Below are 24,338 nucleotides of genomic sequence, written 5' to 3' on the forward strand. Positions count from 1 at the left end.
TGGAGAAGGATCAAAGGAGACTCGCCAGGGGCGAAGAATAAGGTAAACTAGGACGAGGTACACCAAGTAGTGGTCAGTGGGAAACAACGGGGCGAATATAAAATATTTGCTTATGTTGATGAGGGAGGAGGGGAGAAAAAGCAAAAGAAAAGCACTGATCCAAAGAACCAGGATGACGTCTTTTGATCTTGAACAAGTTCTTTATTTTCTTCGTTTCCTCTTCTTCTCGCTCGTCCCACAAGACAATTCTTTTTATGTTCATTCCCATTCTGCGGCCCACCACCACTGATATGATCACTGCTTACCTCCTCCTGTCTCATCCCTGACAACTCTCCTTTGATTCTCTTCAGCTTGTTGCGCTGACAGTAGTGCTATGAAGAATTTGAAATATAGTGATTTTTGTAAGTATTCTCACCAAAGCATATACAATGAATCATATAGTGCTGTCAGATCATGTCTAAACTTTTTCTCGAGTGTGCCGACTTTCTTAATCAAAATTTGATTCCTCGGTGATGAAGCCTAAACAAGCACCCTACGCCGAGGCCCTCACCGTCATCCATCATGGCCTAAGAAGAGTAGCTTATGAAGCGCTGAATTTATAAAGGCTCTCACGGCTCAGACATTTAGGAAGCAGGAGAGTTCCAAATGATGATGCCATATACAATGCCTTTTTGAAGCAAGAAAACGCACAACAAAAACCACTAAAAACTACACGAGCATCCGTAAAATCAGGCAAGGTAAGTCCCAGAAGCACTTTCATAATGATAATATAGTATATCATAGACAGGATTTCTTTAAAGGGAGACTTGACTAAACATGAAGCCAATCTGATCCAAAGAAGTATAACAAGACAGCAAAGATCGGTAAGTTAGTGCACGCGCTCTGAAATTATGTAGACAGGTTAGTGAAGAGAGCAACACTCGATGACAGTGCACTGAATGCTGTACGTGTCAATACAGTAGCACAGAGCGGCAACACAAGCCGATGCATGTCATACAGAAGATCAGAGCAGCGGCTCGTAGAGGTCAAATGAGAGAGGTGTAGAAGTTCTTTTTTCAGTGCGATGTTGCAATGCCGGTTATAGATATGCTGCCTATAATAAGAAAGACTGGTCATAATACTCTAGCATGGCACGTCCTCCAAACCCCCAAGCGCTAGTCTCATGTAACAGGGGGTTCCTTACTGATTAAGATGGTTTCCCACAGCTTTACTGGTGATGGTAGACTATCCAGAATATTAGTCCTAACATATACTTGTTTATGGAAGATCTGTTTTGTAAATATATATAGCATATCACTTTCTCGGTGGCAACGGATCGAAAGTGGAATGAAAGAGCTAGTATCCCGGTAGCTGGCCTCGGACTTACTGTCCTGATCTAGCCCCACCGGAGCGCCTCGGGCGGGGCACCTCTGGACAAAGCCTCCTCTTCACAATGGGAGACAGGTTTCAAGGTTTCACCGCAGTCGAATGACTATGGAAAATCTCACCTTGCATTCCAAAGGTCTTAGCACATTAGCTGCATGATGCATGCGGAAGGTTTGCCTGAAGCTCTGATATCCTGTTTAGGACAGGCTATTCTATGAATATTCTCTGTCTAGGTGTGCTTCTACTTTTGAGAATGATACGAGTATTGGCAGTAGTTATGGAATTATTTATTTATGAGGTTCACGATCCATCATCGGATCATATTATATCAATAAGCCTCTTAGTCTATTTCGTGTATTTATAGATGTGGCAATTCCTGGACCCTATCCCGCGCATTGCATAAGGTAGATCATGCATGCATCAGCAGGGGCCACTTCTGATCAAGAATCGTGAAAAGGTCGCACCACTCACACTCTGACCACTGGATCAACATTTCATTCTTTAGGGCTCTTAATAATGGCATAATTCAGTGGTCGGTAATTCTTTTCCATTATATGCGCCGATGTATTGCAGAGAAAAGCTGAAATGATCAGCCTCGATAAGAGCGCCATTAAAATTTCATTCTTTTATTACCTGTTTTGAGACAGAGCTCGTATTCTATCACCCCTTTGCTCTATCCATTCTCTGTATGAACTTATGACTTCCTTTTAAGACCTTGATGGATGTTTCTACTACTATGCACGCGACTTGCTGATGATTAGTTTCACCGTAGACGGAACTGATATTTTAGATATGAAAACTGAAATTACTTTGCCGACATCACTCATAGGAAAATATAGCCAGACGCCGCAAAGACGAGTATTGCCACAGCTTTGCGAATCGGGGGTGTAGGACAAACGTCATATTGAAACTAGTGTGTGAGGGACCTCAAGTGCAAAATGACTGTGTGGGCATAGATAATGAAGCTTTAATTACCCATTAAACCCTGGAAGATATTACTATCCAATGCCCTTTATCGATGGGTTATTGTGACACAAATTTCAAAGTAAACAGGTCATAGCGATGCTTATGATGTTGAATACGATGCGATCTATTGGTTTGGCTTCACTAGGGATGATATGCAATAAGACATCCAAACACCATGAAAATCCAGTTTTTAACGTAGTGCTGTGCAACCTTAATATCGAGCCATACAGCAGAGTTTTGGGTTAGGTCTATGATCTCCTCTGCATGAGCACCCGGCCGCATTCACCACTTACGTAACGCAGCGGCCCGCGCGTTCTCCGCAATATAGCAACCGTCCATCTTTACCCCTTACATCGATTTATTACATAGTAGGTCTACAAGCAGCAAGAGAGCGGGGATTGCCTTGCGGGCTAAAGGTACTATTTCTAGGACAAAGCTTTCCCTTTAATGGTATATCTATTTCGGAAAAGGTCTAGCAAGTAAGATGCTCGGAGAAGCTAGCGTAATCTTTAATCAGTATCGATTAACCCGATCAGCCACATCATGATGAATCATCACTTAGTGACTCCTTGCATTTTAGTTTCAGGGTTGGATTTTCGGCCCGTTCCACAAAGTTTCGGCTGCTTAGGTCACCACAATTATGGGACATCAAAATGGCGGAATTGTGAGGCAGGCGCAAGAATATCAAGTAACGAGGCGAAGCCACAAAACCTAGCTGCAAGGATATCATGTAGATCAGCGGAGAGCCAAAAATACACGGATATCTCCAAATAGACAGCCGATGATGAACATGGGCAATGCAGTGAAATGCATGATACGAACCATGAACAAGATATCCTTTATTAATGCATCACAATAATGATTTCAATAAATATAAGGTATAAGTATTAATGTTTACCGATTAAGAGAAAAACTTGTTTTAATAAGTTTAATACGGTATCTCGAACATTGAAGTTTCCTCTTACCTAGCCGGCCATATCGACGTGTAATTCTATCATCATAAGGGTTGAGGCTTCTTGTGCATGGAAATGAATAATTTGCACATAGGTATTTTCAATTGAATGAGAAACAAATTGATCGGCATTGATTGTGTACGCGTCCTTCTCTAACAAGATGTCCTAAATGACTCAAAAGCAACTCTGATTGCATATCTAGATATAGCGACGCTATGAGATAGACACCACAGTCTAGCTAATACCTGAATAGTTATTTTATGATGTCAATTGCCGACTATCATCTGCAATTAAAAAAAGCAACCATGTTCGCATCAGAACGTGCCCAAGGTTCCTCCAATGAAAGGTCAAGGGAAGGTCGAAATACTTGGAAAGAGCCCTTGAGTGCATCATTTGACCCTAAGCAAGTTACAAACCATTGAAACAGCGGTCAGATAACATCATAGGGGAGACTACTGAAACAGAACCTATAAAGACCTCGAGGAAAGCCGTGCAAAACTCCTTTTTCATACTTCAACAACAACAACAACAACAACAACAACAACAACAACAACAACAGCAACAACAACAACAACAGCGACAAATCTTGTCTCTTCCTTCAAAAGAAACACCTTCACCCCTTCATTCTACAAATTTCCAGATATAAATACTTCGACCAACACAATGAAGCTTTCTGCCATTACCGTGATGTTTGTTGCTGCTACTGCTGTTGCCGCAGAGGGCTCCAAGAAGATTTTCGAGGTCGAGGGTCTCGACACCTGGAATGAACAAGAAGCGAAGGATCTCTTGCAATGCAGCGTCACCACCCTCAATGCCTTCGACCGCGGCGTTACTGGAAATAAAGCTTCCTGTAACATGTTCCGATGCCTTCAGAACTATGCGGATACCTATAACCGAGGTGGCGTTTTCCAGAAGCTATCGCAGATTCTCGATATTGTTTGCGTGCTGCGTAAGTTTCCCTTCTCCTCATTTCTGAATTGCCTTCGCTCTTCTATATACGCCGAAACACAAACATGAAAAATCAAAGATAATCGCTGACTTTTGCTTGATTCTCATTACCAGCATTTTAAACACATGATCCACATTCATGATAACGGTCTGACGTCTCTTTATGAGTGCTCCCTTTATTGAATGCCCCTGGATTTTTCGGTTAGACCTCGATATGGGTTTTTTGCCTGTCATGCTGCTTTTTCATCGCAAGGCAGTTTTTTCCCATGTCCTCGTGTGAATGCAGAGGCTATGCTTGATATAATTTTGATAGATAAATGTTGATGTTAATGTTGATGGGTTATGATATGAAATGGAATAAGATGACGAATTGAGCAATATCCACAAAATAACATACGTAAGGTTATCTCAATGGAAGCTAGTCTAGTCTGATGAGGATGATGAGATAATAAATCATTAAAGCCGAGATTTGAAATCAGCATTTTAATAAAGTGAGAGGCCATTTGTAAGTTACCACAACCGCATATATGCTCAAATTCAGGCAGTCAGTCTAGTGGAACCTGCACACAATGACTCAACCTTAGTTGTACGTCGCCTTCGGTCCATGAAAGATTTCCCACTTGATTTCATAATGGAAAAAGCCTAATTCCTAATTTAAAAAGTCAAAAAGGTCAAGCAAAGAAAAAACCATTCATCGCACTTATTCATGGACCTGGCTTCACCCTATGGCTCTAGAAAACCTCGGGACGACCATTATATAATTCTCACTACACCCGGTGGAAAGGCGTTGCAGGACCGCACCACATATTGGTGATAGGAATGACGCGGACCAATAGAAGGTATACTCATTGTCGCTTCAAAACATGATTAACTTGTCTAATACGATGTCTGAGGGATAGCTAGATTTTTTCCAAATTTTCTTCCTGTACAAGCCGTTGAGTGGCTGTTTCGGTCATGTGGAATCTCCAAGGTTTTATCTTTCGCTCAAACAGCTCATCTAATTCAGCTGCAGATCGCCTAGGGAAGATTAAAATTAGTCAAACAACATCTAACATCGATGGATATCTGAATAACTTACCCAGCAGTCTCAGGAATCAGTAACCACATGCCAATAACAAATGGAAGGCCAACGCCAGCATAGAACCACCCTGTCTTGTAGCCCCAGTTCCATTTGCTGCTATTTGTCATGTATGGGACGAGGACATTCATCACAACACCAGCTACACAGGTCACAGCCGCACCAAAGCCAGCAGTATATGGCCTGAGGCGCTGTGATGAGATTTCTCCAATATATCCCCATCCAGTTGCGCCGTTTGTGGCCAATCCACAGTCTAAGAATTTCTCGTTATTCGCTGCTCTCTCAAATAGGGGAAGATTTCTTACTCCATAGGCAAGCGAAAAGGATAAAAAGGTAAGTAGATGCCTTTACTTGAGGACAAACCCCGATAATCCCGATCGCGACGCAAGACACCCAACACAGTGTCGTTCCTGAACAAGCAAGCAATCTTCTCCCCAAGCGATCGGCGACAATGACCACAACAATCACTGTTCCAATTTGAATGGAAGTGGTGATGACCTTAATTCTGAAAGGATCGTCTAGTCCAGCTTGTTGAAAGAAATAGGTTCCAAATGTCCCAAAGAGGCTGAGACCAATCAACTGTTGGGTGAGGTTGGTCCAGAAAGAGATAACAGTGCGAAGACCATTAACGCCCTGGAAAATCCCGTACCACTTCTCTCGACGTTGCTCGACTGCAACAGCGCGCTCATGCTCAACAGCAAGAGCTAATACTTGGAATTGTCGTTCTAGATCGTAGTTGGGCACTCGGCCATTGAGCTTGAGAAGTTCCTTCTTCGCTCTGTCATCCTTGCCAGCATTCACACACCAAGCAGGTGATTCTGGCACTAAAATGTAGATGATGAACATGATTCCTATTTGAGCCCACTGGGTATAGATTGGTGTCAGATAGTCGGTTGCGTCATTGCTTGCCAAATGTTGAAGAGCGACTTGAGCAAAGAATGAGCCTAATGTCCACCAAAAGCTGTAGCACATCAAAAGGCCTCCACGAATTCGAGTGGGTGCCACCTCTGATATATATGTTGGCACAGTCGACTGCAAACAGCCCACTCCAATTCCTGCCAGGAGCTTCGCTACCAGCCAGCTCTGCCATGATCTCGCCAGACACTCAGTAAGGACGCTTCCCACTAGGATTACCCAATATGTGAACATTGCAACCTTTCTACCGTATCTGCTCGAAAGGAATGGCAAGGTTATCATTCCGATGATCTGGCCGCAGGACATTATCGAGCTCCATCCACTGAGTATTGGCGATGCGAGAGCAGGTTTTCCGGTCTTAGCAACTGTTGTAGCAAAGCGAGAGACAAATCCAGTATTTGCAATGATACTAGCATTTATTCTGGAAAAGGATTGAAGTCAGCAGTCCTTAGAGATGTCCAAGTAAAATGCATCGGATCAACGTACCCAATCTGGTACCCATCGGTTGCCGCGCTGAATGCCATTGCAAAACACACGAGAGTGCAGATTTTGAAGGTTTTGATTGTCTCAAGAGCGCTTAAGTTTTCATATCCAGTGGTTACCTGACCCCTCATCACAGCATCAAAGGCCGGGTCAGACGTTTTGAATCCTTCATCGTCCATAACCTCCAAGTGCTGGGTGGCGGTTGACATTTCAGTGGTAACTTTGGGTTCTGATTGCATTTTGGGGTCATATATCACAAAGTGTGCAACTTATAGTATGAAATTCAAATCGAGCAGGGGGTTTCATTTGAATTTAAAACATTGGGCGTCTGGCGTAAATAGACAAGGAACTCTTGCCCAGTGTGTAACCGCATGATCTAAACAAAGAACCTCAGTTCCATTTCCCACTCGGTCCTGATTACCCCGAACCTGCTTACTTCAATTATGTATTCAGAACACGAGGCAATTCTTTCAAATGATAGGGATGGTCGTTATGCTCGTGAAAAACCCCGGACCCCACAATCTAACCCCGGATTTAGGGACCATAAAGTTTGTGGATCCTGTCTAACTTCACTGGGATCCAGGTAAACCCCGCATCCTCGGCTACTTAGGTGTGAGAATATCATTTTACACTCGTAAAACTCTAGATCACATAGTATATTTCAAATGCCGATGGCGGCACTTCCGTGTTCCGAGAACTATACCCAGGGAGGTATAGTTTACGGGCCTTGGCATCTTCGAATGGTCTGTGGCGCCACCAAGTTGGGTTTTGTTTTCACTGATGTTGCTATGAACTATAAGGGCTTTTCAATTCAGGTCTTCCGAAATTTGGGAGTCAAGCATGTGAAGTCTTTGTTGAGATTATCGTAATTGTAACACTAAGGTTTCATCTTCTAAAAGCTGCCTAGGCACTTTTCTAAGTACTGACTACTGACTGTTTAAGCAGAAACGTGTAAAAACAATACAATGTCATTGCCAATACTAATTACGCAGCTGGCGACGCTCGTTGAAGGTCTTCTTCAAGTAGTGGGCGGACTGTTTGGGGGTCCTCACAAGCGTGTCATAGTCAACATGAGTGATACCATAGCGCGGGCCATATCCAGCCGACCATTCTGGGGATGCCTATCAGCGAATGAAGAAAGATAACAAGCAGAAAGAGGAACGTACCAAAATTGTCCATGAGACTCCAGGCACAGTAGCCTCGTACAGGAATACCATCTTTGTAAATGGCCTCGGAAATGGCATCTAAATAGAGACCGAAATACCGTACACGAAAGGTGTCGTTGACTGCTTGTTCTAGGATCATTTGGCTTTCGCCTGGACATGGGCAACCATTCTCCGTGATTATTATTGGCAGATGGTAACGATCCCATACCCAATTCATAAGTTTCCGAAATCCATGGGGGGCAACGCGAAGCCATGACATGCCAGAAATGGGTCCGAGCATTTTTCCTTCACTATTTGTGGCCACTTCCTCTACATTTCCGGTACAGTCATCCTCGGCTGGTGGATCAGGAAGAGCGCGGGCAAATTTAGTAGAGTAATGGTTCATTCCGTAAAATGCATTGATCGGGGCTGTCTCCTGGAGAAGCATCATCTCTTCGTGGGTGAATTCTGGCAACCGAGACTGGAGCTGGGCGCGCATTTGGGCCGGGTAGTCTTTGCCCAGGAATATGGGATCAGCAAACCAGCCAATGTAGAATTCAAGCCTGCGTTGTGCGGCAGCCTTGTGCTCCTCGCTTTTTGAGTCCCACGGTTCATAAAAGTGGCCGTTCAGCACGATCGAGATAATACCATTCTGAGGACGTTGGAACTCTGTCGCGTAGATTTTCACAACCTTTGCGTGGGATAGAATAATTGTATGACCGACGCGCCATGGCTCCTTGCGTGTGTCATTCCCAGCCGCAGAATTGTGACCAGGGGCAAGCACACCGCTATGGTGTCCAAAGATAGAGATGATGTATGGTTCATTATAAGTGGCCCATTTCTTCACACGATCGCCAAAGCGAGAGAAACAAAGCCGGCAGTATCTCTCGAAGTCTTTCGTGAATTTATCTGTGTTCAAGAAGGCACCATAGCGGATATATAACTCCTGTGGTACATCCCAGTGATAGAGAGTCACAAATGGCTCGATTTTGTGTTCCAAAAGACAATCAATGAGCCTATCGTAGAATGCGATCCCATCTTCATTGATCAGGTCATCATGACCGCCCAGAGGAATAATGCGAGACCAGGCGATGGAAAATCGATATGTATCCACCCCGTACGAGGCCATAAGCTTCACGTCTTCGATCATGAGATTATAGTGATCACAGGCCACATCGCCACTGTCCCCATTCGTACGTGAGGGATTGAGATGGCTGAAAACATCCCAAATGGATTGTCCTTTGCCATCCTGGGATGCTGCGCCTTCAATCTGGTATGCAGCCGTGGCAGTCCCCCAGAAGAAATCGGAGGGGAGAGGTAGCTCTTGCACGGTTTGAGGTTCGATGACCCATTCTTCGTTGTCGGGCTGGAGAACATTATCCCCAGCCTGGAACATATTAACGTTCATTTTGGGATCAAAAACACTGGATCATGGGATCTCGAGATACGTGGCGCAAATGGAGGCCCGTGTCTTTGTCGGGGAACAAATCGCTTAAGAACAATGATATGGTGGAATAGGATCGTCGGCCTTTGAAAGAGGAATGCGGCATTTGAAGTGCTTCATTAACTCTACCTTCGGGTTAATTCGCGCTCCCAATGTCACATTTCCGCTCCTGAATCCCTCTGACTCGGTTCATTATTGCCCCGAGAAAGCCATCTACAGGCATTTTCTGTGTTCCCGCAAAGGTTCCTCGTAATCATTGCAAGCCACCGTCCAGGCAGCTGTTAGGAGATGTACGCGGAGAACTCGGCATTGTCGCAATGAACAAATCTGCAGATCTTGAGAGCCACGGCTTGGTACCCACCGAAACATCAGGCCAGACTGGGCAAATGGCAATTCTCTGCTGTGATCGAATTGCTGCTCCCTGGGGCCCCACTACGGCTGGGACAGATACAGAATGGCTTTTTCGAAAGGAGTTCGAGGTGAAGCCTGGCGCATCTGGCACACTATTCATTACTGCTCAGGGAGTCTATGAAGCAGAAATCAATGGTCAACGCGTGGGAGACCATTTCATGGCCCCAGGATGGACAGCCTATAGCTACAGAATACCCTACCAAACATACGATATTACACCCTGGTTAACTACAGGGAGAAATTGTATCGGTGTTCGTGTTGCTGAAGGCTGGTTCTGTGGACGCATTGGCTTTGAAGGCGGCCATCGAAACATTTGGGGACCTCATCCGGCTCTCATGTGCCAGCTCGAAATCCAAGCCCCAGATATCGTCATTGAGACTGTATCTACGGACAATACTTGGTTAGTGACAAGAGGGCCTATTCAACGCGCCGAGATCTACAATGGCGAAAAGTACGATGCAACTCAAGAGGTTCCGTACTGGTCCACGATTGCCCCTTGCGAATTCACCGATATTTTCAATCATTGGTTACCCGTGTTGTGCATGCCTCCACTGCCAAAGGAAATTGTGCTCACGGCACACGGAGAACCTGTGAGACGAATTGAGACAATCAAACCACTTCAACATATTATGTCCCCATCTGGCAAATCGATCATCGACTTTGGTCAGAATCTGGTTGGATACGTCAGGTTGAAGAACATCAAAGGTCCTCGTGGTCACAAGATCATCTCATCACATGCCGAGGTCTTGGAAAAACAAGAGATTTGCACAAGAACACTTCGCATTTGTGATTCTATCGATGAATACATTCTGAAAGGTGATAAGAATAGCGAGACCTATGAGCCGCGGTTTACCTTCCACGGATTTCGGTATGCGCAGATTGAAGGATGGTCTAGCGACATCAGTTTGATGGATTCGGTCGAGGCAGTTGTATGTCACACAGACATGAAGGAAATCGGCTCCTTTTCATGTTCCAATAAATTGCTCAATCAGCTATATCAAAATGTCCGCTGGGGAATGAAGGGTAATTTCTTTGGGGTGCCGACGGACTGTCCTCAGCGCGATGAGCGATTAGGCTGGTCTGGTGATCTCGCTCTCTTTGCACCTACAGCGGTTCTAATATTCGATTGCTACGAATTTCTCAGAAACTGGCTTGTCGATGTTTGGTATGACCAGAAGGACCTAGATGGTGTCCCGGCAATGGTCACCCCTAACGCAACACTTCCAGACCCCGTCTGGTGTCGCAGGAAGCCCTGCGCTATCTGGCATGATGTCACCATTCTTGCGCCTTGGGCACTTTACGAAGAGACTGGAAAAATCGAGGTCCTAGAGCAACAGTACGAGAGTATGCAGACATGGGTAAACAAGATACCCAGAAGAAAAGAGGGTTCTAGTCATCTCTGGGATACTACCATTTTCCAGCTTGGGGTAAAGTCCTGGGTTAAGACTCATGATTCTCATTTTCTAAGTGCTGACTGACGTTGAATTTAGGATTGGCTAGATCCAGATGCTCCTCCGGATGCACCTTGGAAGGGCAAAACCGACGCACAACTCGTGGCGAATGCATTTTTGATTCATAGCCTTGGACTCATGGTTCACATCGCCCATCTTCTTCACAGAGAAAAAGATATGTTGAATTTTAAGAAGGATGCTGAAGCGACCCGAGAAGAATTCCATAAGGAGTATGTCACCGCGAACGGTCGCCTGGTATCTGATAGCCAGGCAGCCTATTCCATCGCGATTTGCTTTGGTCTCTTGACACCACTGCAGCAAGAGCGAGCGGGGGAACGCCTTGTCTACCTTGTGAGGAGTAACAATTTTCGAATCGGAACAGGTTTTGCTGGAACCCCATTCCTGTGCGAAGCTCTTGCCTTGACGGGCAATATTCAAGTTGCGTATGCAATGCTTCTTGAGCAGAGTTGTCCTTCTTGGTTATATCCGGTGACCATGGGGGCTACTACAATGTGGGAACGATGGGATAGTATGTTACCGGATGGGTCTATCAACCCTGGGGAAATGACTTCTTTCAATCATTATGCATTTGGGTCCATCGCCAAGTTCTTGTATGAAAGAGTCGCAGGCTTGCAAAGACTGGATCCTGGATGGAAGAAGTTCCGCTTTGCACCAAGCATAGGGGCTGATATTCAACATGTTTCAGCTACCCATGATACCCCAGACGGTCGCATTTCTTGTTCTTGGAGGACAACTACTAGATTCGACAAGCAAACTCGCCTAGAGACAATGGTCACCGTTCCAAACGGTATGGTATGCGAGGTTATTTTGCCCAATGGGTGCCAAGACTTGCGGAAGACTGTTGCGCATGGAGAGTGGAAATTCGAAACTACCTTTGTTCGAGTCTACGAGTGGCCCCTCAAGCCTTTGCCTGCTAAGTCATGAGCTTTTTGACATTCCAGGAGCGCCTATTTGATATTGTAATATAAAATAATCTGATTTTCATACACTCAGACCATAGTTCTACACTTCGGTATGATAGGCTTTGGAAAAATGGAGACTTTTAGAGCAACACCACAACTGTCGTATGGAAGAACCACACATAGCTTACTTCCAGGTACCAGGGAGACCTGTGTTGAGCTGATAGAATGTGATACCACTTTATTTGTCTCAGAATAGATTTGGGGCGATGTTCGTGATATGGGAAGTCTGGTTCTTATTCCATAGTACCTCAAAGAAATACGAATTACAGTAGTGACTGATGCTATCTCTACTCAAAAAGTCCAAGCCTCCGACAAGACAAAGTAGAACTTCATTTTATCACGCATCATTAATTGGCTGGTGATAGGTCACACCATCGATAGTGGTACTCAGTGTTCCATTGGCCTCAAAGATGTTCTTGATGGCATCAATTGACAAATAAAATCCGCCAGGTCCTGTCTTCTTGGTTGCATTGACGGCACCGGTTTGTACAATGTCCGAAGTCCAATATAGTTGACTGAGCCAAGGATCTGTTGCCGTCAATGTCAACGTTACCGACTCGTAGCCATTGATGTAGTGCTCTGCATCATCTGAGTAGTTGGTATAATTCACAGAGACGGTTTTTATGGAGCCAAAAATAGGGTCCTGTGTGAGAGTGGCATTTGCGAAGCCACAGGCTTGGCCGTAAAGAGTGTAATTACCTGGCGGCACGGAGTATGAAGTCGGGAGACTAGATCCTGGTGGAAATGATGTCGCCCAAGGAATCTTATCCGGCGCAGGGAAAATAGTGGCTGGGCTTGTGGGTTTGCGGCTTGAACGTCGAGCGAGCATCAGCCGATAGGTGCGTCCCCCTTGGACGGTAGATTCTGGGCAGGGTAACGGGTTGTCGCCACCACAAGCGGGCGATATGACCAGACCCTGCCAGAATACAATCTGAGTGCCGTCCGGAGAAAATGCTGGATCTGCTCTGCCATTCCAATTGGGATCGTTTACACTGCCGCTACTGCCATCGCCTTCGTAATTGACACGTTGACCGAAATAGTCACCCCGGTCGCCATATCGATCGATCAAAATCGGCTGGAAGAAACGGCGTGCACCGTTATTTCGAGTAGATGAGGCAGCTGTCACCGTGACAATATCGATGAGAGGTGGGATGTACCGCTCACCAGCCATCCACATTTGGCGGTTTGAGCCACGAGTGTCCATTGTGACAAACCACTCATTGTCATGTGAGAATGCAATGGGATCTGCGTATTCAGGGTGGCTAGTAAGACGTCGAACGACCCCAGTTATGATGTGTACGGCAAAAATATCAATGTTGTTTGCCTCGCGTGTCGATCCAATGTAAAGAATCTCATCACCTGCACCGCTGAACCCGCGTAATTCGCCAACTGTAATAGCATCGTGGTGTATTTTGAGCTCGGAGCCCTGAGCCAAGATAGGCACAGTACCATTGGGCTTAGCAAGTAGGTTGACATCGACTAGATCATATCGAGGGGCAAGCAGTGTGCCGTCAGTAGGTTGTTTGTTGAACTGCAGCCGGCCGTAAAATGAATTTTCGCCCGAAGTTGTAAATGAACTCCAACCCATATGAGTATCGTCGGGGTGCATGCGCATTTCTCGTGGGGTCCCGGAGCTGTTGGCTCCTGCAGGCCAGTATATAGGATAAATATGTGTCTTGGTTGGCGTACACAGGTCACTTGTCAGAACAATGCCGCTGCAATCTAGGATGTTGTGTCCCCAAAGGGCCTGCTTAGCATTTCTAGCGACATGCGGATAGTCTCGTGTTGGATCTAGAGAGCGCGCGTTTTGCGACAGGACGCCGCAGCTCAGACATTTCCACGGGTCACCATTGGTGAATTTTGTGCCATCGGTTTTGACAAGAATGAGCTGTACGCCGGTGTATATATGACCCGGGTCTGGAGCTACAGGAGCGCCGACGAATTCCACTGTGACCACCACATGCTTTCCGTCAGGTGCAAAATCGCCTGCCTGAAAGGATTCGGATACTTGGCCGATACAACCGGTCCGACGAGGGTTGATTGTATGTTTGCATGCCCCCGTGAGGTTACTCGAGATGACCGGGGGCAGTGGGAGTTCAATGACTTCGATTTTTTCAGGCTTGGGGGGTGCATTCACCTTTGATGCTACACCGAGAGCAACTGTGCTCGCAACGGCTAAAATTTCCCAACGCATGTTCAGCGTAGGGGAATAGGGTAGGTGGATTGGATGGATGATCAATGAAAAGTGAATGAGGATGGATACTTGTTTTGACGAACAGACACAACCTATTTATGAACAAAAGTGCAAGCTTTCCCGGACAGGCTCCAGAAATTTGACCTCGGATACGATTACGACTCTGCAGAAGTGAGATCTGCGGTTTCGATCTACGGTTCGAACTGGTGCCACTAATCTATCTCTAGCAACAAACTGCGGGGAACAATGTACAGCAATGTAGGCGGGGAACCTCAGCAACGTACATTTTGGCGTCGCTATTCTGCAGAAGTAGCTGCTGCCTTCGGAGTCAATTGTGCCGAACGCTTATTTCGGCATTTGAAGAGATATTTTGGGATCAGGAGAAATATACCGCATTGCTCTGGTGCTCGTAAGTTTGTGCTTGTCGTTCTCCACTTAGTCCGTCATAGCTTCGAAAACTATTCCTAAAGTGGTAAGGGTTACGATGACCCTGCATCTTTAGGAGCTTGTTAAAAGGACCTAAATAATTATTAGTCGAACCCGCGCTAGCTTCATTAGTACTAGCTTTGTAATTGTAATTCAGAGGAATTCTACCTGGTAATTCAAATCCCAGTAAGTACACTAGCATACGTTACACCACCTGCTCGATTACATAATATTTTGCCAAAAATTTCCATTTGCTTGAACTTCGCATTGTCTTATAGATGTTTGGTAGAAAGGCACTAGTCTATGATTCATGATAGTAGCATATTACCTATCTCTTTATTCTCGAATTTAATAGTACTTATGTTAATTATAAGCGTATTCAAAAGCGGTTACCTAATATAAGTAGGCGGCACCAGAAGGCGGTCCATTTAATGCTTTTAACCTAACGTAACCGGTAAGCGAGCTGCGCATGTAAGCCAGCTGCGTAGCTGGAACACCATAGTACAGTGACACGACAAAAGTATTTGCACCCCCCCTAAAGACCCACTTTCTCACCGCCTATACCGCCTTTCTAATTCGCGTACTAGAAATCACGCTAAATTAGTCGTGTATATACAGTATTCACGCGTTTGATTTTATTATTATTCTAGCCCCTATTCTTATCTCATTCATTATATCTATATCTATTCTCATCTACTGATATTAATCAATATGGCTCGTTCAATAGAGCTTACACCCGCTATACGTGAGCGTATATGTGAGCTTCACGCTATCTAATGGGGGTATAAACGTATTCAAAAGCGTTATCCCTTTATACCGCTATCGATAATTCGATAATACAATTAAGAAAGAGCACGAGAGACGGGAAGGTGTCTCTAAGGCACGCTCTGGTCGTCTAAAAAAGCTCTCGGAGGTAGAGAAAGACCGAATTCTTGAGTCTATCCACGGCAATCCAAGAAATACATAAGAAGACCTACTCGCTTCGGTTGACCATAAGGTCAAAATACGCTCAATTTAACGTCTTTTAAACGCTGAGAATCTACGAAAGTGGCGCTGTAGCTGGCGGCTATATCTAACCGAGGAAAATGCTAGAAAAAGACTTCGATGGGCCTATCGATATCGACACTTTACACCTGAGGATTGGGCCCGAGTTTTTTGGTCTGATGAGTGTATGGTTGAACGAGGGATTGGTGTTCGCCGAGAGTGGACTTTTACTTGTCCAAAAGACTAACCAAAAGAGGGCCAAGTCCAAGGGTTACCTCAACGTGGAAAGCAAGTTAAACAGATGTTTTGGGCAGCATTTTCAGGGGCTGTCCGGCGCACTGGATTGATCCCACTATTTGGCGATCCAGCTTCTGAGCGTGGAGGTGTGAACCGGTTTGTTATCGAGGAATTATATCGCCGAATTCTTCCTACTTTAATAGTAAATGAAGATGGTATATTCTAGCAAGATAACGCACTAACACATATCGCTCACGTTGTATGGGATGCCCTACAAGAGATGAATATTGAGGTTATGGAGTGGCCACCGCATTCGCCTGATCTTAATCCCATTGAGAACCTATGGGCATTACTTAAAGCGTCAATCTATAAGCTTCGACCTGATTTAATTGATATGAGAAATAACGACGAGACTAAGGCTATTCTAGTGGAAACAGCTCAGCAGGCTTGGGATGAGCTCAATTTACGTCATTTTAGCCATCTTTCGGAGACTATGCCGCACCGTGTAGAGGCAATTATTGAGTCTCAGGGGTGGTATACACCATATTAGATAGTAATTCATGAGGTTTTTGACCGGCAGAATATTATATAATCAGGGGGGTGTGGGGCCCTAGGGTGCAAATACTTTTGTCGTGTCACTGTAAATGCGATAAATTACAACTTCATATCTCATCACCCACGAGCCTTTTTTATTTGATTATGTATAGGCTGTCTTTAATAAGGCTACTCGACATAATGTATTGATTTCAAGGAGATTCAAAAGCTCCATTATCCTGATTTCAAAAATTACGTTAATTACAATCCTCCATCTATACATCTTTGGTATTTACCACCTAGATAAGGTATGATAATTCTTAAATACCCTTAATTAGCTTAACATGGCATGAAAATCATTGTATCTCAAGGAAAAGTTATTTCATATATTCGTTGTCGAGATACTGAGTTGTAATTTTTCGCATTTACTATGGTGTTCCAGCTGCGCAGCTGGCTTACATGCGCAGCTCGCTTACCGGTTACGTTATAACGTACCCTGTTACGTACGGCATTACATTCAACATAGTACTATGAGCGACTTCTGTGTTGAGATAACTTCTATGAGTCCTTAGTATCTACGCCTATGGGTCATAATTAGAGCCTAAGTCTTTCTTTCATATCATTTGTTGAGTTGAAACAACCTAGAAGAGAGATACATGTTCTTTAATACCGAAGAAAGCGGATAAGATTCGTCTGAATTACATTTACTAGGCTAGTACTAATGCGGCTAGCGCGGGTCCAACTAGTAATTCTTTGGGTGCTTTCAACAAGCTCCCATTTTTAATAATCAATAACGGCCAATGGCCAGGCAATCGCCGACCGTGAACTCTCATCTAAACACCTCGCGGCAAGATTGACCAAAAACTTCCCCCAACCCTCCATCCACCAAGCCTTGGTCATCACATGTATAACTGCTCCGTAGTGAGCCAGTGTCACTAAAGAACCACGTTCTGCTTCAAGCAGGAGGTCCAAGAATCCCGAATCTACTATTGCAGGCCATGCTAAAATTGAACTTTGGTTATCACTCGCAATGCAAGAGTCAAAAACGTCCTGTAGATGCTTGATGGCTTCCAGTACGGCGGGTCGGGCACCGCTCTCAGACATTGAAGTGGCTTCATCTTCATGTTGTTGAAACAGCACTTCTAAGTGAGCGTTCACCTCATAGGAATGCTTTGATTTTGGAATCTGTTGGGCACAACGAGTGAATTTCAACAGAAGCCTCATATCACCCTGCTCAATCCACGAGCGGGCCTTTTCCACAATAGACGCTGTCCCACGAACTAGTTTGAAGACCTCTATTACATCTCTGACACCCATGGGAGCAGAATCCATACTCAAGCTTCGAGAAGCAAAGGTAAAACTGGCAATAAGAAGAGAGCAAGCGAAAAGCGCGTCGCAATTTTCTGGCGTAACTTTAGTTAAGAGCGGCGTACACAGAGACAGTGCGAGGCTGTGATGTTTTGTTGCTATTTCAGTGTACATTCGACGACGGGAATCAATAACTTCATGAGAAAGATGTAGTGCCGAGATACCAAGTATAGCGTGCATTAGAAACGGGTAGCCAAGCCCCTGTCGGGGAGCATATGTTTGGAAAACATCACTCAAAGCCTCGTTCTGCGCTAGGGATGAAGCTGTCACCGTATGCCAGTGATGAAATAACTCGAGTTCAGCGAGGGGCAGCCCGGCTACGTTTCCGCTTTCCTTTCCAGAGTAGTCCAACGCAAAGCCCTGAAGCTGAGATTGGCCCGAGTACGAGGTGTTCAATGAGCATGGGAGGCTTTTTTTCTGGCATGATCCACAATATGGTCGATTCTCATCGCATTTTATCCGGCGTCCCTTGCATTGTGCGCAGCCGTGGTGAGACTTTGCATGTGACCGACGTAATGGCATGGCTGTTGAAACTTGACACTTGAGCACAGGTGTCAAGAGAGGGGTCAGAAGTCGACAATGTGGAGCGGAATGACTCAGCATGACCCTGAAATTCTTGGTGCTTACCCACAAGCTAAGTCAAGGTCGGAGGTTCGGTGATCTATGGCTGTCCATCCAAAGCTCATATGCTGAGTAAAGGCGAGTTAAGCCCAGGTTAGTTTTGCCCCACTCTTCAGGGTCTTCTAGACAGCAAATAGTGTGGTGGGGAAACCTTTCGTACATATAGCCTGACGAAATATGTTGCCCCCTTCGAGACGTCATTCTCTGTCTAAGGGACAAAATGGAATATAAATAAAAGCAAACATATACGACTGTTCGGATTTGCATCCACAAAATCTACCGATGTTCCTATCGGCGTAGCTGCCAATGTCAGAAAGAATCAAACCGAGTATATTAAAAATTATTATGGGAAAACAAAAACATACAGCAGTAAGTCTAAGGTGGTGGTCCTTTAGCGCCCACGGCTCGGGCATCAGGAGCGCGGCTCGCCGCTTTATTCAGGGCACTCAGGGATATATTCACCGACCTGAATATTGCTCGCCCTTATATTCAGCCCATACAGCAAGATGTAAATTTCCCATCATAATCTACTTTGAATTGCTTCCAGCTGCATCTCCACTATCAAGTATTCTTGACCTGATGCCGCGTAGTTATTCGCGCCTTGAATTGTGAGCGCGGAATTCCCCAATCTTTCTAGTAAAGCATCGGACAGTCGTGCATCGAACAATAGTGGCCCTACGCGCACTTCGATTTAGCAACAACCTATCTTCAGTAACCGGTAATGTTTGGGTAGATACTTCTCTAAACCTCCATTTCCTGGCTCAGCTGTACCGCGAGCGAAATCAATAGTCCATTCTTCGCAATTCCCATCCGCCTCGTTATAAGGCTCCTGTGCACCGGTCAAAGCACCTAGGAGCTTGCTGAAGGAAGTGATAATAGCCGTCCCTTCGGTCAGAGCTTCGCTGATGGTGGGGAGGTGGCCGGTAAGATTTTTCAAAAGCTCATTCAACCTGGCGCCTCTCTTGGTGACCTCAACCTCGTTCGATAATGGTACCGGCGATGCAAATGTATGAATCCAGAGAAGGGCCAAAAGCACCAGTTGGAGGTGATGTTCTTCGGACGAGTTACAGAAGGTACAGAATTCTCCGACGTTAGGCCGTAATTTGTCGCAGGGACGATTTGAATAGGGGAAGGTATATAGATCGAGGATACTACTGTACCATAACCTTGCGTTTGTCATAATTAGGCAACAGATCTGCTACTAATTAATTGTGTTTCATTATAGTCCTTTATTTGCGGTATATCGCGCATCATGGACCTGACCACTATGACAGAATGAATCTCATAATGTTCGTCCCCGTCTGGATCCATTCTGGCGTTAATACTTGCTCGATATCGAGAGGGGTTGTGAAAAGAGAGGGGACTTTGGGGCTGCCGCTTTCAGTCGCGACTCGTCACCGTGACTAATATCTAGCCAAATGTATATATACTATTACATAGTAAGATTATATTGGTAAGATTGTTGAGAATATTCTTAATATCAAGGATACTCATATTTCACATTAGGTAGATAAACCAAATTTTCTAATATCTACGTACGTAATTTATTCTAATCGCGAAATTTTCGTGCCAGCGAATGGAGTCCTTATGTGTTCTCTAAGTTCGCACTTGATCCTTCATTTTTACCGGCGCTCTCCGCTATCTTTGCTTATGTAACATCATGTGAAGTTTTCCTTATTTTCATAGTAGAGTTCAGAAACCAGCTCGAATATTAGGCCAGCGCCACCTTATTATTGCACAACCATGGTTGAGGACTTTGAGCTGTTTACCTTTCTTTCCCGACTCCTTGAAACCTCGAATCCGAGAATGAAACCATTGTAACTGAAATTCAACTAAAACAGCTGTTGCCAATGGAGTGACCGGACGCAGACCACTATTTTACCTCTTCTTGGCCGTGGCCATAATCTTAAAGATGTCCACCTGGAACGCCACCAATATTGTCAATACCACTGTGAAAGCAACATTATATATACCTACGCTAGTGTACTTCCCGGTGGTACTCGGAGTCAAGATAGACCTACCACTGAAGAGGCATAAGGGCTTGTAGAGGTGAAGCAGACCGTATCCATGGACCACATGCTCATGATCACAAAGTAAATGTCACCATCCATAAATAGGGAGCTTTCTGTGGATGCTGGAATATCCATCATGAGAGACCTCGACATTCTTCTTGTTGTTTTTATATTCTACGTTAGTCAAAAATGTAGAGGAACTTAGCTAGACACAGAGACAGGCATGAGTTTATGCCAACAATGAATGTGCCTCAACTAAAAGGCACTCACAGATTGATAGTGAAGAATTCTAGGCAACCAGGACAAAAGCAAAAAGTGACAAAAGCGAAAAACACGGACTTCGACAAAATACACTATGATAAGGTTAATATAGAATTGCATTAACACCAGTGAGGTGTGCAGAACGGTCTACATTTCTCATACCAAATAATGTCGACGATTAAACTAGACGCATATTAGAGTAGTGCACGTGGGAGGCAAAAGGACAATTCCAAGTGCAGTAGTGTCAGCCAGTTCTAGTATTGCCGTATGACCACTGCCATATTGCTGTTAAACTTCTGGCCCTTATGAAATGAATTGGCCGATATCAAGGATCGGAACAATAAGCGAGCAACCAATCAAGCGTGGTGTCAATAAGCTCAAATTTGCTCACCAAGAAAGCGCTACACCGGATTGGTGAGTGGCTGATCGTTTCCGTTGTTTTGGGCGGGTCAAGCCGCCACTTCCGTTAAAGTATGCCGAATCGCAAAGGACTTCGTATAGCCCCCGACGGGGCAAGCTCTGCTTTGTGAAGAAATCCCCAAGCCAAGTACGGCAGAATGACCAATTATAGCTAGAGATTTTTATCCAGTGCCTTGCGAATACTGAGGGACTTCACTTGCTCAACTCATTGTGCAACTCGCTCAAAATTTTCGAGTGACTGTAAAATATCATCTTCATATCAAAATGGCCGCAAGTTGGCTCACCTCCCCTATCCAACTGACAGGGAGTCGCGAGTTCACTTGTGATGGCTTCACAACGGAACAATGCGACTACTACATGCATCGATGGCATTTTTGGTGAGTCTTTCCTTTCGATCGCATCCTGTCCATCTTTTGACCAAATATTACAAAATAGGTATATTGCAGACCACGTCTACGCGCTGCCGACCGTAGCTTTTTTCATGTGTTCACTTGGGATCTTCGTCATTGGCCACTTCGTATCATCGCTGGGTTATCGAAAGTCTCGCGGTTCTCCGTTATGGCGGAGATTGATCGCCGTGATCCGATATCTGTCTTACCGCGGCTTCCATGTCCAGACACTACGATGGAACTCGGCGCCACTAGGCATTTTACTTCTAGGTGCTGCAGGAGCCATTTTTTTCTTTTGTAAGCTGCAGGATATACTGGGTCAACAACGTCCCCCGAGCTGATAGCTGAACTCCTAGGCATGGACCTCATTCCCCAGCCCTACTACTGGCCAAGTCTAGACTTTGGTGGTTCACCGCCACTGGGAACCAGATCAGGTTGGATGGCCCTGGCATGCATGCCATTCGTTTTGTAGGTCTCCTTGGCGGCTAAAATATTGCTCAGAAAGCTGATGCTGTACAGCGCGACGGCCACGAAGACCAGTTGGATCACATTCGTCACGGGTGTTTCACATGAGAAGCTCCAAGTTTTCCACCGATGGATATCTTACGCCTTTTTTGTTCTTGCACTAATGCACACATTTCCGTTCATTGTGTATCATATCAGATTCCATGATATGGTCATGCAAGTGGAGATGAGTCTCATCTTTTACTGGACAGGCATTGTCGCGATCATCTTTCAGGCCTGGCTTACCTTTGCATCTCACAGTGTAATCCGGTAAGTGAAAACTGGGCAGAGCCACTACGCATGATCTACAGTCCAATATCTAATGCAAGCATATCACATAGCAAACACGGTTACGAGTTTTTCAAAGCAACACACTTTTTCGCTGCTGCCATGTTCGTTCTGATATTCTTTTGGCATTGCGATTATACCCTCACATCTTGGTCAGTGCAAGCACTCGCCCCGAAGTTCTTGCATGGCAATCGCTGACTCCTTCACAGGCACTACTTCATCGCGACGGCAGCCGTATACGTTCCTTGCTTTGCCCATTCCTGGTTACGGACGTGTTTCGAGTACGGAATCCGACAAAGAGCTCAGTTCTATGTGGAAGAGAATGGTTTTACTCGCATCACAGTTCCGGTCAACTTCACATGGCGCCCTGGACAGCACTGCTTCCTGCGCTTTACAAGCTTCGGTCTTTTGGGGGCTCTCTCGGCTCACCCTTTCACCATATGCTCCCTTCCATCAAGAAAACCAGGTGTAGAGTCACAACTCGTCTTTTACATTCGCCATCAGGGCGGTTTTACTGCCCAGATATACGAATTCGCCAAGAAGCACCCCAATGCTACGGTACCTGTACTCATTGATGGACCGTATGGAGGTATTAATATGCAGCAATATTTCAACAGTGACCATCTCCTTGTGATTGCAGGCGGCTCGGGAGTTGGCTGGACCTTGCCTTTCATCGAGCAATTTATCACGTGCCGTTCGACACCTGTCGACGAAGAATCTCGCCGACCTGAAGAAGTTAACAGCACAGAGATAGCGAGTGATAAGGAGCCCCGCCATGCTTATAAATTTTCCATGCCCAGCTCATTGCGACTCATACTAGCGACAAGAGACATTAGCAGCCGAAGTTGGTATGTTCAAGCGGTCAGCAATTTGTTAGCAGAGCACTCGAGGACGAATCCACTGCCCAACCTTCATATTCAGGTCCATCTGACTGGTGAGGCCATACAACACATGAGTTCTACAAATGCCCAAGAGCATCTGGAATCTTCAGATGGGCAGCCCTCGCTGCCAGAGAAAGACAGCGCTGAAAGGAATCCGGCAGAAATCTCTACATTAGTGGAGGAGTGCGAAGGCCGGCCAAAGCTACCTGTGATCATTCAAGAAGCGGCGAGAAGAGCAGAAGCAAATGAGTCGCTTGGAGTTTATGTCTGCGGGCCAACCACGATGCAAAATGATGTTCGCAATGCAGTTGCAGATGTGAACCTGAATATTCTTAAAGGTTCGACTTCCGGGGGAGCTTATCTACATTGTGAACATTTCTCTTGGGCATAGTGTCAATATTCCAAACCTTTTGCCGCTGCCTGCATATAGATCACACGTTTATTATGCGTGCGACCTTCTTTAATAACAAGCAATTTTTTAACGCCCCCACGGTGAGCCTTGGCATCGTCCAACGACCCATTCACGATTACACCTTCCATGAAACCTATATATACGGCGAGTAGTTGTGTATTTTTGAAAACTTTGCCTTTTGTGAACCTACGGGCTTACCAATTAGACAAGTTTGACAAAGAGTCACATGGCGAAAATGGACCGCCTAAAAGCTTCGAATATAATGCCTTTCGAACTTACATCCCATTACTGAGCTTTTTTGGTACCCAGAGTGGAAATATGCATACAAAGGTCATTTTTAATAATAGGGCAGTGTCACTAGGACTCAATAGGTCGGGACCCCTATCGTTCCCTGAGACCCTTGATTGCACCACGATGATATACTCGCCGAATGGTTTTGTCATTAGCTAAGCCACCCAAGCTGACGCCACATTGCACCGGATCCTAGTCAGCTTGGCGTAATTGATCTGCACCCTATTTAATGCACAGTATTAGCAGTGCCTTTTCCACTCAGACTTATGTTCTTACTCCCTTATCGTCACTCCTAATGACAAAGCCCAAACTCATCACTAATGTCTGAACTCTCAAGGAGGAAGAAATATTGTAATGGCTCTGCTAAAACCTGT

General features: G+C 45.2%; 8 protein-coding genes across 8 annotated transcripts; 4 read left to right on the forward strand and 4 right to left on the reverse strand.

Annotated features, from left to right (window-relative positions):
* Nucleotides 1–3,947: 3,947 nt before the first annotated feature.
* Nucleotides 3,948–4,354, forward strand: N7484_008478 (uncharacterized protein; the record flags this gene model as incomplete). Its single annotated transcript, XM_057118865.1, has 2 exons — nt 3,948–4,233; nt 4,347–4,354. 2 exons carry the CDS (start codon nt 3,948–3,950, stop codon nt 4,352–4,354), a joined length of 294 nt encoding a protein of 97 aa, XP_056968420.1.
* A 777-nt stretch (nt 4,355–5,131) lies between these two features.
* Nucleotides 5,132–6,947, reverse strand: N7484_008479 (putative MFS alpha-glucoside transporter; the record flags this gene model as incomplete). Its single annotated transcript, XM_057118866.1, has 4 exons — nt 5,132–5,249; nt 5,311–5,563; nt 5,616–6,646; nt 6,712–6,947. The coding sequence occupies 4 exons, from the start codon at nt 6,945–6,947 to the stop codon at nt 5,132–5,134; spliced, it is 1,638 nt and encodes a 545-aa protein (XP_056968421.1).
* A 741-nt stretch (nt 6,948–7,688) lies between these two features.
* Nucleotides 7,689–9,249, reverse strand: N7484_008480 (glycoside hydrolase family 1 protein; the record flags this gene model as incomplete). The annotated part of the gene is made up of 2 exons (XM_057118867.1): nt 7,689–7,819; nt 7,875–9,249. 2 exons carry the CDS (start codon nt 9,247–9,249, stop codon nt 7,689–7,691), a joined length of 1,506 nt encoding a protein of 501 aa, XP_056968422.1.
* Nucleotides 9,250–9,614: 365 nt separating this feature from the next.
* Nucleotides 9,615–12,104, forward strand: N7484_008481 (alpha-L-rhamnosidase; the record flags this gene model as incomplete). Its single annotated transcript, XM_057118868.1, has 2 exons — nt 9,615–11,135; nt 11,199–12,104. The coding sequence occupies 2 exons, from the start codon at nt 9,615–9,617 to the stop codon at nt 12,102–12,104; spliced, it is 2,427 nt and encodes an 808-aa protein (XP_056968423.1).
* A 375-nt stretch (nt 12,105–12,479) lies between these two features.
* On the reverse strand, nt 12,480–14,336 carry N7484_008482 (uncharacterized protein; the record flags this gene model as incomplete). The annotated part of the gene is made up of 1 exon (XM_057118869.1): nt 12,480–14,336. One exon carries the CDS (start codon nt 14,334–14,336, stop codon nt 12,480–12,482), a length of 1,857 nt encoding a protein of 618 aa, XP_056968424.1.
* Nucleotides 14,337–15,847: 1,511 nt separating this feature from the next.
* Nucleotides 15,848–16,533, forward strand: N7484_008483 (uncharacterized protein; the record flags this gene model as incomplete). Its single annotated transcript, XM_057118870.1, has 3 exons — nt 15,848–16,027; nt 16,048–16,185; nt 16,210–16,533. 3 exons carry the CDS (start codon nt 15,848–15,850, stop codon nt 16,531–16,533), a joined length of 642 nt encoding a protein of 213 aa, XP_056968425.1.
* A 2,664-nt stretch (nt 16,534–19,197) lies between these two features.
* N7484_008484 (uncharacterized protein) lies at nt 19,198–19,686 on the reverse strand (the record flags this gene model as incomplete). The annotated part of the gene is made up of 1 exon (XM_057118871.1): nt 19,198–19,686. One exon carries the CDS (start codon nt 19,684–19,686, stop codon nt 19,198–19,200), a length of 489 nt encoding a protein of 162 aa, XP_056968426.1.
* Nucleotides 19,687–21,463: 1,777 nt separating this feature from the next.
* On the forward strand, nt 21,464–23,652 carry N7484_008485 (ferric reductase family protein; the record flags this gene model as incomplete). Its single annotated transcript, XM_057118872.1, has 6 exons — nt 21,464–21,576; nt 21,635–21,885; nt 21,945–22,056; nt 22,108–22,362; nt 22,434–22,532; nt 22,590–23,652. 6 exons carry the CDS (start codon nt 21,464–21,466, stop codon nt 23,650–23,652), a joined length of 1,893 nt encoding a protein of 630 aa, XP_056968427.1.
* Between the last annotated feature and the right edge of the window lie 686 nt (nt 23,653–24,338).

This window comes from Penicillium longicatenatum, assembly GCF_028827895.1.
Source record: "Penicillium longicatenatum strain IBT 33135 chromosome Unknown contig_6_segment0_segment0, whole genome shotgun sequence".
Lineage (NCBI taxonomy): Eukaryota > Fungi > Ascomycota > Eurotiomycetes > Eurotiales > Aspergillaceae > Penicillium > Penicillium longicatenatum.